Here is a 14,481-nt window from a genome sequence, read left to right as displayed (position 1 = left end):
TGTATTAATCAGTACAACAAAAACAAAGAATAAGCATATTTGCCCTAATAGAATGCAGCATGTTTTTGCACATCAGCTATCTCTGGAGTGAAGGAACTCCTTTGCCATGTCAGAGACTCTTAGTTCCACTGACAGAATTATATGGGAATAGATTTTGACCACTACAAAAGCAGATCCCCACCCCTCCACCCTTCATTTATCAGAACTTCAGTGCAGCTGTACATTTAGCTCCTACCTACAGCTTTGGCCAATTTTTTTTCCAATTGATTTTTGACTTACTGAATAGAATGGGTAAGTAGCACTCCCTTCCCAAGAAGTTGGTGCTTTATTTCAACACTTACCGTGCTCTGCCGAAGCAACGAGAGCCGTCGGAAAGCAAAGCTCTCTGCTGCTTCCAGCTGATTGATTTCTTCCATTTTTATCTTGTACTTCCTTATCTGTTCCTTTATGAGCATCTCTACACACCTGAGAGAAAAGCAAGAGTTTATTGAGCTGCCTCATACCATAGAAGCTCTGAAACAACCATGCTGGGATGAGATGCTGCAGGCTGGGGGTGTTTGTCACACACATGTGGCTGGTGTGAGACTGAGTGTCCCAGCCCATCCCTCACAGGCAGCACTGCATGCTAACAGGGTGAAGAGTCCAACACAGCAGGCAGAACAGGACAGGTAATGGTGACAGGTAATGGCACGTGTTCCTCCTGGGATAACCTGAGCTTCCCACACTGACTGTACACAATGAGAGCAGACAGACGTTACCACAGCTGCCAACAGCTTCTGCTGCTTCTACCTGTTGTGCCTGTGCTGGCACAGGCTGGCAGAGACACAGAGCCTGCAACTGCCCTTCTCCACCTCTATGGCCCCAGGGGTCAGTAAGGAGTTACAAAAAGCTGTCATTTTTCAAACTCTGTTTTCATTGGAGGCAGGTGCAAGGCCAGCCATGCGGTGAGGATACCAAGGGGCACTCACAGCCAGAGTTGCTGGAGGGTGAGGAAAACAGAGAGAGTCAAGGAGAGAACCTTCTTCAATTCAAGGAACAATGCAGAAGAGATTATCAGGGGTTTCCAAGTATGCAGGAGACAGCTTAGTTCTATATCATATTGTTTATTATGGCTTGTATCTCAGCAAAATAAATGATTAGTGTACAAGCCACCCAAAAGATTATCTTGATGCAAAAACAAAACAAACTGATATTTAACACTTATAGGTTATCCTACTTTATGCTTTGTAAAGTGGAGACAGGCAGAAGGTCTGAGGGGGACATATAAATTAGCAGCATTGGCAGAGCCAGAATTCAGCAACTCTTCATTCTCAGTTTCTCAGCTTGATAAGAATAAAGTTATAACAAATACAGGTAGCGGTACTGGCCTTCCATCCCACTCCAAAACACTGCTTCTCAGCAGACTGCCAAAACTTACATGGTTGTTTTTGAGACATCCTTCATGCTGGTCAAGGGGTCAGAGGTATCGGGACAGCGCAAGAGGCATGGAGCAAACACGATGGCCAAGGCGTTGGGGGACATGCGGTTCACATCTTCTATCAAAGCCACTCTGAAATCCAACATGCAGAAAAAGAGATCCTAAGCAGGCCTTGCTAGAGTACAAGCACCCTGCTCACACCTTGCCAGAGTTCCCAAACAATGTATGAGGAGGCCTCTTGGACACTCAGTATGTACAGCAGTCCAAAGAAGCTTTAAAATTATTCCACACCTACTAAGTAGCTAACATTTCACGTATCAGAAGAAGGACCAGGGAGCCATCCAGGTTAAGCTAGTCTGGTAGCCTCTCAAAACTGTATCTGGTGATTCAATGTCTCTCCTCTTCAAAAATCCCTTTTGCCAATGTTCAGAGAGCCACTTGGAAAATCCTCAGGTTCCTTGGGTAAGAGCAGCTCCTTTACCAGCACCAGCTATCCCTGCTCTTGGGATTCACAATTGTTAATCCTCATTTCACTATAAGCCCCTCTGTCCAAATCCTGGTGCTCAGATGATTCACCAAGGCTTTGAGATCTACCTTCTCTTCAAAGTTGTTCCTACCTCGTTTGATCCAAATACACCAGGTGGTAGAAGTAACCACACACCCGTGTGTAAGCATGACTACCAGCTTCAATTCGTTCATCTCTAAACCAGCAGCACAATCCCTACACTGAAGGGGTTTAACACTTTAAAAAGCTTCCAAGAAGCATTCAGAATCATAGTTCCTCTACCAATGAAGAGACTAAACTCATTACTTGACAAGATGGAAGATGAGTCGTTCCAAGGTATTATGATTTGCTTGTGGGAGCTGTTCCAGGACACTGTAAATGGCACAGAGTTGCTCCTGTTTTTCTGGCAGTTCTGCATAAAGGGAGAAAGCACAAGATTGTAATTGTTGTGCAAGGCTAGTGGAAAGTTAAAAATTCCTGAATTTTGATAAGTCTTGCTGCCATTTCATTTACCAGTTGTTATAACTGAATACTAAAGTACCCCTCGTGGCACTGCAGTTTTCCTGGATTTTCAGATAGTGCAGTCATCAACTGACACATCAAGACCTCCAACAATATCTAGGGTGCCTTAATCCCACGGAACTTAAAAGAATCTAGGGATTTAAAGTATCTGTATATCCTGATCTGATTCAGAATAACAAGAAGAAAAACCCTGCCTGAAAGGAAACTTATTCACATACTTATTCACTGTTTTTAGAAAGAGCAGCTGTAAGTGACATATTAAAAATAAAAAAAGAATCCTGAAGCAAGATCAAGTAAGCTAGAAGTGAAATTCCCTGAAAAGTGTTTTCTGAAAAATATTAAAATCACTGCTGTAAGTGCAGCAGAAGGAGCTGTTTAGTCAGCCTGAGCATCTTAAGAATTTCTTTTTCCAAGGACACAATGGGTTAAAGAAGAAATGCTTGAAGAATGGTTTTAAAACCTACCTACAGCTCTGAGAAAATCATTGTACTGTGCAGAGGTCATCAGTGGGTCTGGCAACTCCCTCAGCCACTGCTTAAGGATCCCTGTGATGGTGTGAATAGGGTAATTCTCCAGTTTCACCGAGTTTGGGTCTGAAAAGAAATGTTTTATTTAGAGCAGGTCATTCTTTGATGCACACACTGAGACGCCATAGAAATAAGAGTAGAAACATTCAAATCTCCTGTTCACAGAATTCAAATGGCAATTCAGAAGGAAAAAAAAAAGGCAAAAGATGGTAATTTAAAGGTACTAAGAAGCTTTTGGCAGCCAACAAAAATAATACAACCTGCACAGCCAGCAAAAAGCTGTTTTTAAAACACTAAAAGAACTGCCAGATACTTTCAGATAGAAGAGAATTGCAGGGAAAACTGATATCACACAATGAAGTGCAAAGGGTGGACAACACTGCCTGACCTTCTTGCAGCAACTGCTTCAGCTCCTTCATCCGATTTGCTGACCCTGATTTCCTGTAGATGCCTTCTGTGTAGAGCCCGTGCATCTCCACGTACTCCAGCAACTTCTCCATGACAATGGGCACCGAGTTCCTCTCGCTGGTCAGGGAGCTCACACACACCCCAAAGTGCCGCGGCTCCGTGTCCTGCTCGCTCTGCAGTGACACAGGTGTGACACCACTGTGAATTCCTCTCCCAAGCTAGAAAATGCCCTCACTCCCTGCTACATTGCTTTATGCTTCCAGAAACTAGAGCTGAGGGTTTTATTCTAGCTTGCTACATGCCTTTGATCACAAGGCAGATTTCCTGAGCTGCAGACATAAGGAATCTTTATGGTTCATAGTGAAGGATTTCTTATCAGTTTGTCTAACACTGCACACACACTTTGAGGGTTCCTAAATTAGCTCAAGCACCACCTCTTCGAAGAATGCTCTGATCCTACAAGTGCAGGGCCCCTCTCTGACTACATGCAGACAGAGAAGCAAACTGTTTCAGCAATTTTTATTCAATATATGGACATTCACTGTTCATTTGCTGAGAAATAAAGGCAGCATTTTGCATGCACCACAGAACGCCATCCCAGGTCCACGGGCCTTACCTTTTTCCCACAGGAGGTACAGCTGCTCTGGATTTTGGACATGCACTTCTTGTGACAAGTCAACTTGCAAACTAGAGAGAGGAGCAATTGTTACAAGCATTCAGATCACACTGAAACACTGTATCCTATCTTACCCACTTTCTATGTGGTTTCTTCACTAAGGCCCACCTGCAGCAGCCAGAGTTACAAGCAATCTGCACATATGGTAACTTAAGCAGCAGGAAGGAGGTGTGTTCACTCACCACTGCACAGACAGGCCTTCTCCATGGGCCAGATGTAGGAGGAGCAGTGCTCACACGACTGCCGGATGCTCACTTGGTAGCTCGTGAACACGTGGCCATTGTGCTCTTCAATCTGGTGAGTGACAGCAAGGAACCAGTGAACCCTTTTTGCCTTTTTAGAAATATCATTTTTAATAAAACCTATCTCAGATTTTCCACTTTTATTTTACAATTACAGCTGAAACCTTTCACTCTAAAACCAAATTTCACCCTGTCTTAAAGCAGTTGGGTTTGCTGGCACATTTCATAATTGACTTGCTGCCTTAAAGTTCATCACTACAATACATGAACTATAGTTTGTTATTAATATTTAATAGATATTTTCTTTTAAGCAGCCCATGATTGAGAAAGCCTTTAGACTCTAAAAGAAGCGATGGACAAGGAAGAAAATGCTAGAGTCCCACCTATCACTGCATGAGCAAGATCTCTGCTTTGTGAAAACCAGTTTTATATTGTCACATCTTCATAAGAGGTAAATGAATGAGAACGCAAAATAAACCAGAGCATCAGTGAAAAATCAAGCTCTGCAAAGGGTGTTTGTGTTCTGGGAGTGCGCCTGAGGACTTGGATTATTGAAAAAAGAAAGCACTTACTGCACGATCTTGTTTCCGTTTCTTCTTCTGGGCTTTGGTTTGCTGCAGTGGGAAACAAAACTGGCCTTAGTCTTTGAAATTCAGACATTCCATTCCTTTCTTTCCCCCCCCCTATTGAGTTTCCCAGACTTTACTTCACCTTCAGACATTCGAAATACTATCCTGCAGCTTCAGCTTGGTTTGAGGGTTGTCTGAGCTCACACTATCAACTTCCTAAAAACCAGCTGAGCTCACTGCCTGATGACAAAGCAACTCCATCTCTCAAACCTCCAGAGAACTCCTATGTTTTTACCAAAGAAAATGCACACTTTCAGATTGTGAAAATATTAGCTTAAAAATTAACAATTCCAAAAAGGTGCATCAGCAATCAGAACTTGTTTCACATGCGATGTGCACATGGCAAGTGTTTCCCAAATAATACAGAATGCTATGGAAAAGGTTTCTGAGGTAACTCAGGTCCCTTATGTTAAGAGAGCAACAGTGTTTCATCATCCCATAAACCAGTAACAGAATAACTTTTATACCTTGGGCTGCTCAGACTCCTCTTTCTTTGTATATCCTCTGATGAATTCATCCAGAAGGGATTGAAAGAGATTCAAAACCAGCTTGACTTCTTTCTCTTCCCTTTTTTTGGCCAGGTTTGTAACTAGGAGCTGGTAATTTTCCACCAGATCTTTGTAGCCAACATGGATTTGTCCATTCTAGAGAAGGAAAAATACTTGACAGACATTCTTTTTTTGATACTGTTGAGACAGTTTCATATTTTGATGTACTTAAAGTTCAGGGGTGAGAAAGCACAGCCATGATCAAAGTCAAAGATAACAGCCCATGACAGAAGCAAGTTAACACACTTCCCTCCTGCACTGTCCAACAGCACTTGGCTGAGACAAGGCAGTGTCAGAAGAATATTGGAAAAGCTGTTGGCAACTCTCTTTGGTGTTTGAACACAGCAGCATTAAGAGGCTGAAGACAGCAAAATCCATCCATTTCTAAAAATAAATTTATGGCTGAGTGAACAAGAGAAGCGAAGGAAAGCAGGCTGCTTGAGATTACAGCAGAACTGTAAAATGAGTCTAACATTCAGCTTTGAATTCTATGCTAAGAATTGCTGAACTGCTTTGTTGAAGAGCTGCAGGCCAAGCCTTTAACCTGCACACTCAATTCATTTATTGCCTGCCAACTTTCCTTTATTGAGACTTACTACTTACAGGAGCAGAGTACATGGTCTTGATGTTTCCTCTGAACTTCTCTGTGGCTTCAAAAAACAAACATTCAACACCAGACTTCTGGGAGCGTAAGTCATTGATCTAGGAAAAAAAGCCATCTGCATCAGATTTTGTTAAAACAAGAACATCTGAGCAGAGTTAAGCTTCAGTGGCTGGGCTGAGTCATCTATGACCATTCCAATTATTTAAAACTATGTTTCTTAATGCACTGTGTTCATGATACATAATAGGAGAGTCGGGTAGTTTGGCTTTAGAGAACTCTATTTACTTAGAAATCATGCTTTTTTTAATACAACTTTTGCTGCCCACTCATTTGTAAACAAATAAAGATCTAACACAAATGGCCTGAGTGTTTAATGCAATATAATGTATTCAGAGACTTGAAGAAAAAAATAGGAAGACCTAATGCAGACCTAACTCAGTCAAACCATCCAATCAATTCCCCTTTCCTTTAGAGTATAACACAAACTGGCACCTAGAACAGTAGGCTTTAAAATTCCACACAAACAGTGAACACAGACTTGAATTTTATCACGGCTGGGAGCCTTTTACCTTGTTTAGAAGGAATTCATCCAGGTGTTTCAGCTCATTGGCATTGGCAATCTCCCGGACCATGGAGGCACGCCAGTTCTGAGACACACTGGAGATCTTGCTGATCTTTATGGTTCTGTTCTTCTTTGCTTTGCTGCTCTCCTTCCCGTGGCGCTCCCCAGCCTGGGGGCGGCCTGGCTGCCCTGAAGAACCTGCCAAAGAAATTAATTCAAGCAGGGAGACTGAATTGTGCAGTACTTGTTTCCTCACAGGAAACACACACTGTGCTAAGGGTTAAATCAACCAAACTCACCTTCTGGAACTTTCTGGGCTCCTCCTGTGTCTGTAAAGAGGACACAAGATACGAGGGAGAGGCCATCTCCTTCCTCAATCACATCAGAACTCTCCTTTGCAATTTTCTTGTCTGGCTTTTTCCCCAAAAGTCTACGCAGAGGACTTTTGAAAGCAGACCTGAATACAAAAGCAGATACGAGTCTGTCCCGTTAGAAGCTGGCTCTGCTACAAGAACAGCCTCTTAACAATAACCCACAACAGGATTCACAGCTATGGGGAGTATTTAAAGCCCAACCTGCAGAAAAACTGAGCAGCACAAAAAAAGGAGACAATGTGAAAGCACACCTGGATTTTCTGGTATTTACAAGATCAGCACACACAGAGACAACACCTCACATATCCAAAACATAAGTTCTGGCTCAGGAAGTCCCTGGGCTGCAGAATGCCAGAGGCTGGAGCAGGCCAGGGAAGCAGCATTACATGCTTGCTGGGTCCTTCAGCTTTTCTCTTGGTGTTGTATTACACTACACGAACCTTTGATCCGAGTTGTAAGTTGGTCCTTATTTTAAAAAGAACCAGTTCAAAGAAAGCGTTATGCAAGAAGCAGAAGATCTGTTCCTCAGCAGGGTCAGATGTCATGCTCAGAGCAATAAGGAGCAGCAACACAGCCATCAGTGTAGCTGATGCCAGCGTGAGCCTCTCCACAATCACAGTCTCAAGGTGCCCAATTCAAATACCAACAAAATCTCCTTTTTTTTCATTTTCTCAGAGACAGGCCAGTCACACACACAACACATACTTGGCATCCACTTGCTGACTCGCTGGCTGCACAGGAATAGCTGTGTCTGAGGTAGGGAAGTGGTCACTGGGCTTCTTCTGCAAAGAGTATTTCTTGTTGCCTTTTTCTTCTTCTACTGGATCTGGTGATTGCTACAGGAGAGAGCGGCATGCATATCGAGTGACAAAGAATCTCAAAATGGTTTTTAAAAACTAGAAAGGCAGAAGAAAGTTTGCTTCATCAAAACAAAACATTTTACCCAGTAGTTATTAGCTTACTAATATAAGAACCAGATATATTTAATGCTTTGATCAAGGATCCATTTATTAAAGATTAAGTCTTCAAATTATTATATAATACTTGCTGATGATTGTTTCTACATGGATATCAAGCAAAAAAACCCAAAAAACCTGAAGGAACACAGAAATACAGAACACACTACAGACAATTATTCACAAATCTGTAATATTTATAAACAATGATAATTAAGTATAATATAAGCATAATAGCATCAGTACCTGGTTCATGGCAACAGCCTGGACCAGCGTTGAGAGGTCACTTAATGAAGCTGAACTCCCCTTCTTCCTGTAATAAGTTTCAGAATATACATTTTAATAAAGTCTGTGGCCTCTTCATATTTTTTAAATAACGCACATATCAATGCTACATCTGGGACAGAACTCTGATCAGCTTTTGCAATTCACTTTTAAATGCAAAATGTACCAGAGAAGTAAAAACGCACGAGAATGTTGGATTTCCTGCCATATCAGAGGGATGATGCTTGCAAACTGCAGGCCACTAAGATCTTGTTTTCAATGGGTAAAAGACACGTGAAAATAAACTCCAGACACTATTTCAACTAAAGCTCTGACTCTCCATTTTAATTCAGCCAGGCAGGCCTTGAATCTTTTGTGAGCTTCTAAAAACATTCTGCCCTTACAGATTCACTGCAGGACTGGAAGCCAAGGAAAAGCTGGAGTTGTTCAGCTCCATTTGCTCCCATAACACAGCCCAAGTGTACAGGCTCTCAGGAGTTCTCCATCTATTTTTAAACACTACAGATATCCGTTTTCTGTAAAGCAAAAAAAAGGCAGCTGCCCTTACTCTAGCTCATCCTGAGGGGACTTGTCCACACGTATCCTTCCATCCAAAGACTGACTCAGCACATCATTCTGGCCAGCATCAGACTGTCTCTTTCCTTTCCACTTCTCTCTCTTGTACTTTAGCTTCTCTGGGTCATCCACGTATCTCTGGATTGCAGAAGTGGGACTGTCCAGCTCTTTGGTTGCCTTCTGACGCCTGCTTTTCTCTGCCCAGGAGTCAGCAGGGCTCTGAAAGCTCCCAGTAGCAGACAGGGTATTACGAACATTCAGTGCAAGATCTGTCGGCCTTTCAGGGCAGTTAAAGCTTTGGCTGCCTTTTATTTGGTTATTTTGATTCCCTTGTGTTTTCAGTCTGTCAGCTGCCCTGTCCTCTGCTTCTGATCCAGGTGATAGCTCAGGAACAGAACCACTTCCTTTTATCTCACTTGATGGTGGAATGTCTGAAAGAGGTTTTTCTTCACTCGGACTTTTCTCTCCTTCGGTACTTCCCTGAAGGACATCATCTTCTTGTGCTGTGGATTTCTCAGGCACTGGAGCAGTTTCCTGGGTCTCTTCAGAAACAGTTGGCTCCTCACGGCACAATGAAGATGGTCCTTCAGAGGACAGGAGCGCATGTTTGTTCTGCAAGTCATTGTGCTCCAGCCCCCTCTGCCGACGGGATTCCCGCTTCTCCCGGCTGTTGGGTACTTTCTCCGAGCTCTCCATCGTGCTCTTCTGGGGTAATGTGGCTTTCTCAGATGAGCTCAGGTTTTCAGCTTGTTCATTTTGAGCTTGATTTTCATCCTCAACAGCTTGATCCAGCTCTGACTCATGTTTCACAGGCAGTTCATCTGTTGCTGGCTCACTCTGCTCATCCTTGCTTGTATCATCCTCTTTGTTTTCATCTTCCTGCATTTCTCTCTGCTTTTCTTCAGCTTTCTGCCTTTCTACAACCATTTTCTGGTATCTGTTAAGAATTTTTAAGATGAAAACACAAATTTTTTATGCCCAGGGATCAAAAAAAAATACCAGCTGCATAAGTGCAGCCCAAATAGCAGACCTAAACACAAACCCAAAGTACACCTATACTGGGACTGCAGGGAGGTGTCTGCTTGACAGGACTGGCAGCATCAGTCCTAAATAAAGCTCAGCTGAATAAAGCTCATGTCCTGAGCTCTTACCCAGTGTCCACTTGATACTGACTGAAATACCACATGGCAATAACTACCTTGAAGTTCATAGAACCCCAGAGTGCTTTGGGTTGGGAGGGACCTTAAAGATCATCTCAATCCCATCCTCCTGCCATGGGCAGGGACACTTTCCACTAGACCAGGTTGCTCCAAGCCCCACCCAACCTGGCCTTGGACACTTCCAGGGATGGAGCAGCCACAGCTTCTCTGGGATACAATTTACCAAGTTGTTTACTAAGTAAGCCCATTTCACAAACTGAGCTTGGCAGGTGAAGCCAAGTAGCCAGGTGATTAAATGGATGTTTTCATGTCTTTCCCCTTTACCTCTTACGCTGTAGGTGCCCCCTGACCAGAGCCTGCAGGAGACAAACTCTCCTCCTGTGCTGCAGGAAGAGTTTCCTCTGCCGGTGTCGCCTCCAGGCCGCCTGGATCTCGATGGCAGCGTTGTTCCTCTGCAGAGCCATCCTGACACAGCGGGAGCGCCAGCACGCCTGGGAAGGGAGGTTTTGGAAGTAAGGGGAGGATTCTTCAAGGTGGGGAGTGTTACATGACAGAGTTTGTTTGTTGTTAGTAAGCTAAGGTTGGCAATTCTTGAAGATACCTGTAAAACAATGGCTGCCTGTCTCATCCTGAGGAAGCGTCTCCTTTCCAAAACCATCCTGAGCCAGCTCTGAAGGAGGATGATTTTCCTGATCACTTCCTTGTGTAGTGTATCCTGTAGTATCTGCCGTTCAGCCTCTTTCATAAACACCTGTTCAGTGAAAGAAAGGCTCATTAAGAAGCAGTTAACAGGAGCCTTTCAGCCCCCACTGCAGGTATACTAAGATAGTGGATAAGATAATGGTTTGGTATCCCCGCATCACACTTTACCAGGTGACAGCTTGCCCCAAAAAATTAAAGTCCTTTTAAATTTCAGAGTTTGGATTCTAATAGCTACAACTGTCCTTACAGCCTTCAAGTCACAGAACCCAGAACCCTTCTAAAAACATTGACCTGTTTGACAGATGCCAACAGCAACGATTTCCGAAACAGTATCTACAGAACATGGATTTAGATAGATAGTTTCTTTACTGTGGTCAAGAAACCAGGTTGTCAAGGAGTCAAGCATAACCTCTGCAGCAGCACTTGCAAGAGTTAAAATAACCAATTTAGGTATAAAATGCAAAGAGTAACACTTGTAAATGAACTGCACTGAATTTTGCAGTGTACAGCAGTGTTTCTTATTGCCTTACAGAAAGTTTCACAGACCTTGGTCTTCCCTATTTGATAGTAGTTTTCATTCAGTTTGAGTTTATTCAAATAAGCACAAATGTCTTCCTTGGAGGCTTTGGCATTTTTGGGCAGTAACACCTGAAACTGGTCGATGAATTCCTGTGAAAAGCAGAGACAACAAGAGACCAAAGTTAGAAGACAACTCACAAGTTTAAAGTTTTAGATAGGTTTCTATTTTAAAGCTAAAACACTGAAGTTACAGGGGATCTGAAAGTACTTCCCTCTCACTTCAAATTGAGCTATTTTTCCATATAAAATGCAGGCTTCAGTCAGCCTCCAGTCAACGTATGGGATCTCTAAACCTACATACAGTATTTTTTACAGAAAACCAATTTCCACATGGAGACAGCACTGTCTGATTGCACTCAGAATGTTTTCCTTCATGCAACCAGGAAGAATTTACTGGCAGATGATTCACACAACAGTTCAACTACAACTTTTTACCATGCAGGTTCTCTAAAAGGTACAGTCCATTTTTACAGCTCATCCCAAGTGGTTATGAGAGACTATGAAGACACAAAAGGTGAAGCAATGTGTGTTTTACAAAGAGAGCAGGTATTTCTGAAAGCATAATCCACTTCCAGTTCCCACCATACCTGGAATGTGTATTTGGCACTGTATCCAGACCTCCTGATCCTCACAGTTTCCAGCATGCCTGTGTACCGTAACTGCTGCAGCACCAAGCTTTCATCAAAGAGCATCTCTTTCTGTAAAAGAGCAGCAGAAAACAGCCAGTGAGGGTCTGAGGAACCCAACTTCTGTTGTAGGGACAGCACATTTTATTTCAACACCTTGGTGTCCTTCTACCTGCACACAGAGTGACAGCTGAAATAAAGAGAATTCAAGGCTTGAGGCCTGGGGCTCAGCAGAGCTCAGCTCTGAGGCAGCCTCACCTTCTCTGCATTGGAGCGAATGCAGCGGATGAAGAATGGCTCAGCTCTACCCAGTGTTTCCAGCAACTTGTTAAGTGAAGTCTGAAATGAAACAGGCACAAAATTTGTCTTCAGATCTCAGCATTTTGAGTGGTGTTTGACAGCAGGACAGCTTCTGCCACAGGAATCAGGTTGTTTCAGATCTGATGACTACAAAACATCCCCACACAGATTCTCCCATATTGCAGACACATCCCTGTATTTGGTATTTGCTTTTAGCTTTTCTCAGGAGAATTTAAAGCAGAGTTTGAATATGCTCTAAAGGTAGTACTGGATCTGCACACAAGGATGATCAGTTCAGAGAACTGACACATTCCACAGCATAATGGCATCTCAAAATATACTCTGACTCTAATCAAGTAATAACCCCACTTCAAACAAATCCCAAAAATAAAACCCACTTTGTTTTCCAAGCAAGACCAGCCTAGACCAGCCCAGGAGGGCCTGTTCCCTCAGGGGTGTCACCTACCTGGAACTGGGCACTTATGCTGGGGGGCTTCTTCTTCTTGTGCAAGTGCAAAAGGGACTTGGTAGTCCGATCATGCAGAGTCATGCTCATGATGAGCTTCAGAGATTTGGAATCCAGCAAGTTCTACAAGAAAGTTTTCATAATCAACAAAGTGCAAGTTTCTCCACTTAAAGGGAAATATTTGTGTGAAATGAGTCAGAATGAAACCAGCTACCAAACAATAGTTCCACATTCAATGGCATGTTACATTTCATGATTATTTCTATTTTGGGCCAAAGCACTTCTTAAGAGTGAAACTGTTCCATTGCCCTGTCCAAAGAGTGCAAGGTGAACAAGGGGAATCACATAGTCACTGCATCTGTCTTCCCTGACTTGAAGTGACTTTATGCATTTATGGTATCTCTAGTCTAATTAAACAATTCTTAATGTGAACATTTATCTATTTTTCATCTTGTCAGGATAAATAACACAACTTTCCTACACTATAAAACAGCTCTGAAGTGAGTTCTGCCAATCAAAATGAAGTTCACAGTGCAAAAAAAACCAAACCAAGAAAAATCAAAATTTTCTGATTACCTTGGGAATGATCTGCTTTTGCTTGACACCTCTACTTTTCCTGTTAAAATATTAAAGATCATTTAAGAAAAAAAATACACATGATTTTTGATTATTTCAGCAAGCCATAATTTGGTGCAATTTATGAGGCAAGATGAAGGACAGAAGAAAATGAGCACAACAGCACCAGGGTGTGTTCATGCACATCTCTTACAAGTGATCAGTGCAAGAAATGCAAACTGCTTTGCAACAAGAACATTGGGTTGCCTTTTTTTTCTTAAATAAACTCTGTAAGTATTGGAAGCTTGTGAAACATTTTCAACAGAAGTGAAACATTTTCTCTGAAGTTAAAGCTATTCAAAACTGCACTGTTGCACAGACTAGTGTACTGTGAGTTATTCTCTTTAGCAACTGTATGCATTAAACTCCCATTATAACATGATGGCTATAAATCAAATCAAATAAAAATACTTGATTTAGCAGTTACAGCTGCTTGCACCAGAACTCCTGTGAAAGCACCTCACTGCTCCCAGGAGGACAATGCATGTCCCAGCACCCAGCCATTCTGGAATGTCTGAGCAGGACACACACCTCAGGCACAGCTCTCATCCCCACACAGAAGGTGAAGAAGTGGAAGTTCTCACAAACAAGGCTGCAGTTCACATCCTCCTGGTTCTAAGCATGGTAACTCTAATACAGGGCAGGTTCCAGCTCTGTGCCACCCAGTTTACAGCTACTTATTATACAACAGAGCACAGATTCATTTCCTTACACATGCATAGAACTGCATGTGCAAATACCCTAACCCAGGAATATATCCAACATCAGCACCCTGAATTTCAGGAAACATTTGTTACACCATTTGAGAGATCTCATTATGGAATATTTTGCAACAAGTTCATACTACATACTTGAGGTTTTTAAAGTAAGTTGACATGAGAAGCAGGTTTAACTTTCAGCTAATGCAATTAAACAACAAAATGTTCTCTATAGCCTACTTGCAGAAGGGATGTTTTATTTTTAATTGTCTTGCTTAGTGTTTTTCAAAAGACAAACTTGGGACAAGCATCATTGTTAGGGACTGGAATAAGTGCTTGGTTCTTGTTGCACTGTCAAAGCAATACCCAGAGCAGCAGGACTCACAGGAGGTGGGAGCGGTGCTGAAGCTGACTGAGGGACCGAAGCAGCTCACAGGGATCATCTCCCTGCCAGGGCAGTCCTTTAATACTGGCGATGATTTGTTCATGCATGTCTCTAAAATGATCCACAGCAAAACAAAGGTG

General features: G+C 42.6%; 1 protein-coding gene across 11 annotated transcripts in view; it reads right to left on the bottom strand.

The window, feature by feature from the left end:
• The window catches only part of MYO9B (myosin IXB), a 41,980-nt gene that overhangs the window by 2,166 nt on the left and 25,333 nt on the right, over window positions 1–14,481 (bottom strand). For 8 of the 11 annotated variants that reach the window (XM_085040689.1, XM_085040693.1, XM_085040694.1 and 5 more), the window contains 23 exons: window positions 14,342–14,452; window positions 13,220–13,259; window positions 12,644–12,766; window positions 12,136–12,216; window positions 11,839–11,949; window positions 11,219–11,341; window positions 10,572–10,721; window positions 10,295–10,461; window positions 8,803–9,747; window positions 8,217–8,283; window positions 7,720–7,850; window positions 6,940–7,097; window positions 6,648–6,838; window positions 6,078–6,176; window positions 5,394–5,570; window positions 4,870–4,911; window positions 4,238–4,349; window positions 3,996–4,066; window positions 3,360–3,552; window positions 2,909–3,037; window positions 2,229–2,334; window positions 1,418–1,549; window positions 342–465 (listed from right to left, as the gene is read on the bottom strand). In XM_085040689.1, the coding sequence (XP_084896815.1) occupies window positions 342–465; window positions 1,418–1,549; window positions 2,229–2,334; window positions 2,909–3,037; window positions 3,360–3,552; window positions 3,996–4,066; window positions 4,238–4,349; window positions 4,870–4,911; window positions 5,394–5,570; window positions 6,078–6,176; window positions 6,648–6,838; window positions 6,940–7,097; window positions 7,720–7,850; window positions 8,217–8,283; window positions 8,803–9,747; window positions 10,295–10,461; window positions 10,572–10,721; window positions 11,219–11,341; window positions 11,839–11,949; window positions 12,136–12,216; window positions 12,644–12,766; window positions 13,220–13,259; window positions 14,342–14,452 (3,583 nt within the window). Of the gene's footprint in view, window positions 1–341; window positions 466–789; window positions 980–1,417; window positions 1,550–2,228; window positions 2,335–2,908; window positions 3,038–3,359; window positions 3,553–3,995; window positions 4,067–4,237; window positions 4,350–4,869; window positions 4,912–5,393; window positions 5,571–6,077; window positions 6,177–6,647; window positions 6,839–6,939; window positions 7,098–7,719; window positions 7,851–8,216; window positions 8,284–8,802; window positions 9,748–10,294; window positions 10,462–10,571; window positions 10,722–11,218; window positions 11,342–11,838; window positions 11,950–12,135; window positions 12,217–12,643; window positions 12,767–13,219; window positions 13,260–14,341; window positions 14,453–14,481 lie in introns of those variants that run through there. The other 3 variants (XM_085040696.1, XM_085040698.1, XR_014846278.1) reach the window with 2 other exon arrangements.

Source organism: Lichenostomus cassidix, chromosome 28, assembly GCF_008360975.1.
Source record: "Lichenostomus cassidix isolate B80296 chromosome 28, HeHo_3.0, whole genome shotgun sequence".
Classification (NCBI taxonomy): domain Eukaryota; kingdom Metazoa; phylum Chordata; class Aves; order Passeriformes; family Meliphagidae; genus Lichenostomus; species Lichenostomus cassidix.
The sequence above is the reverse complement of the archived record's forward strand: the minus strand, read 5'-3'. Positions and strand labels throughout refer to the sequence as shown.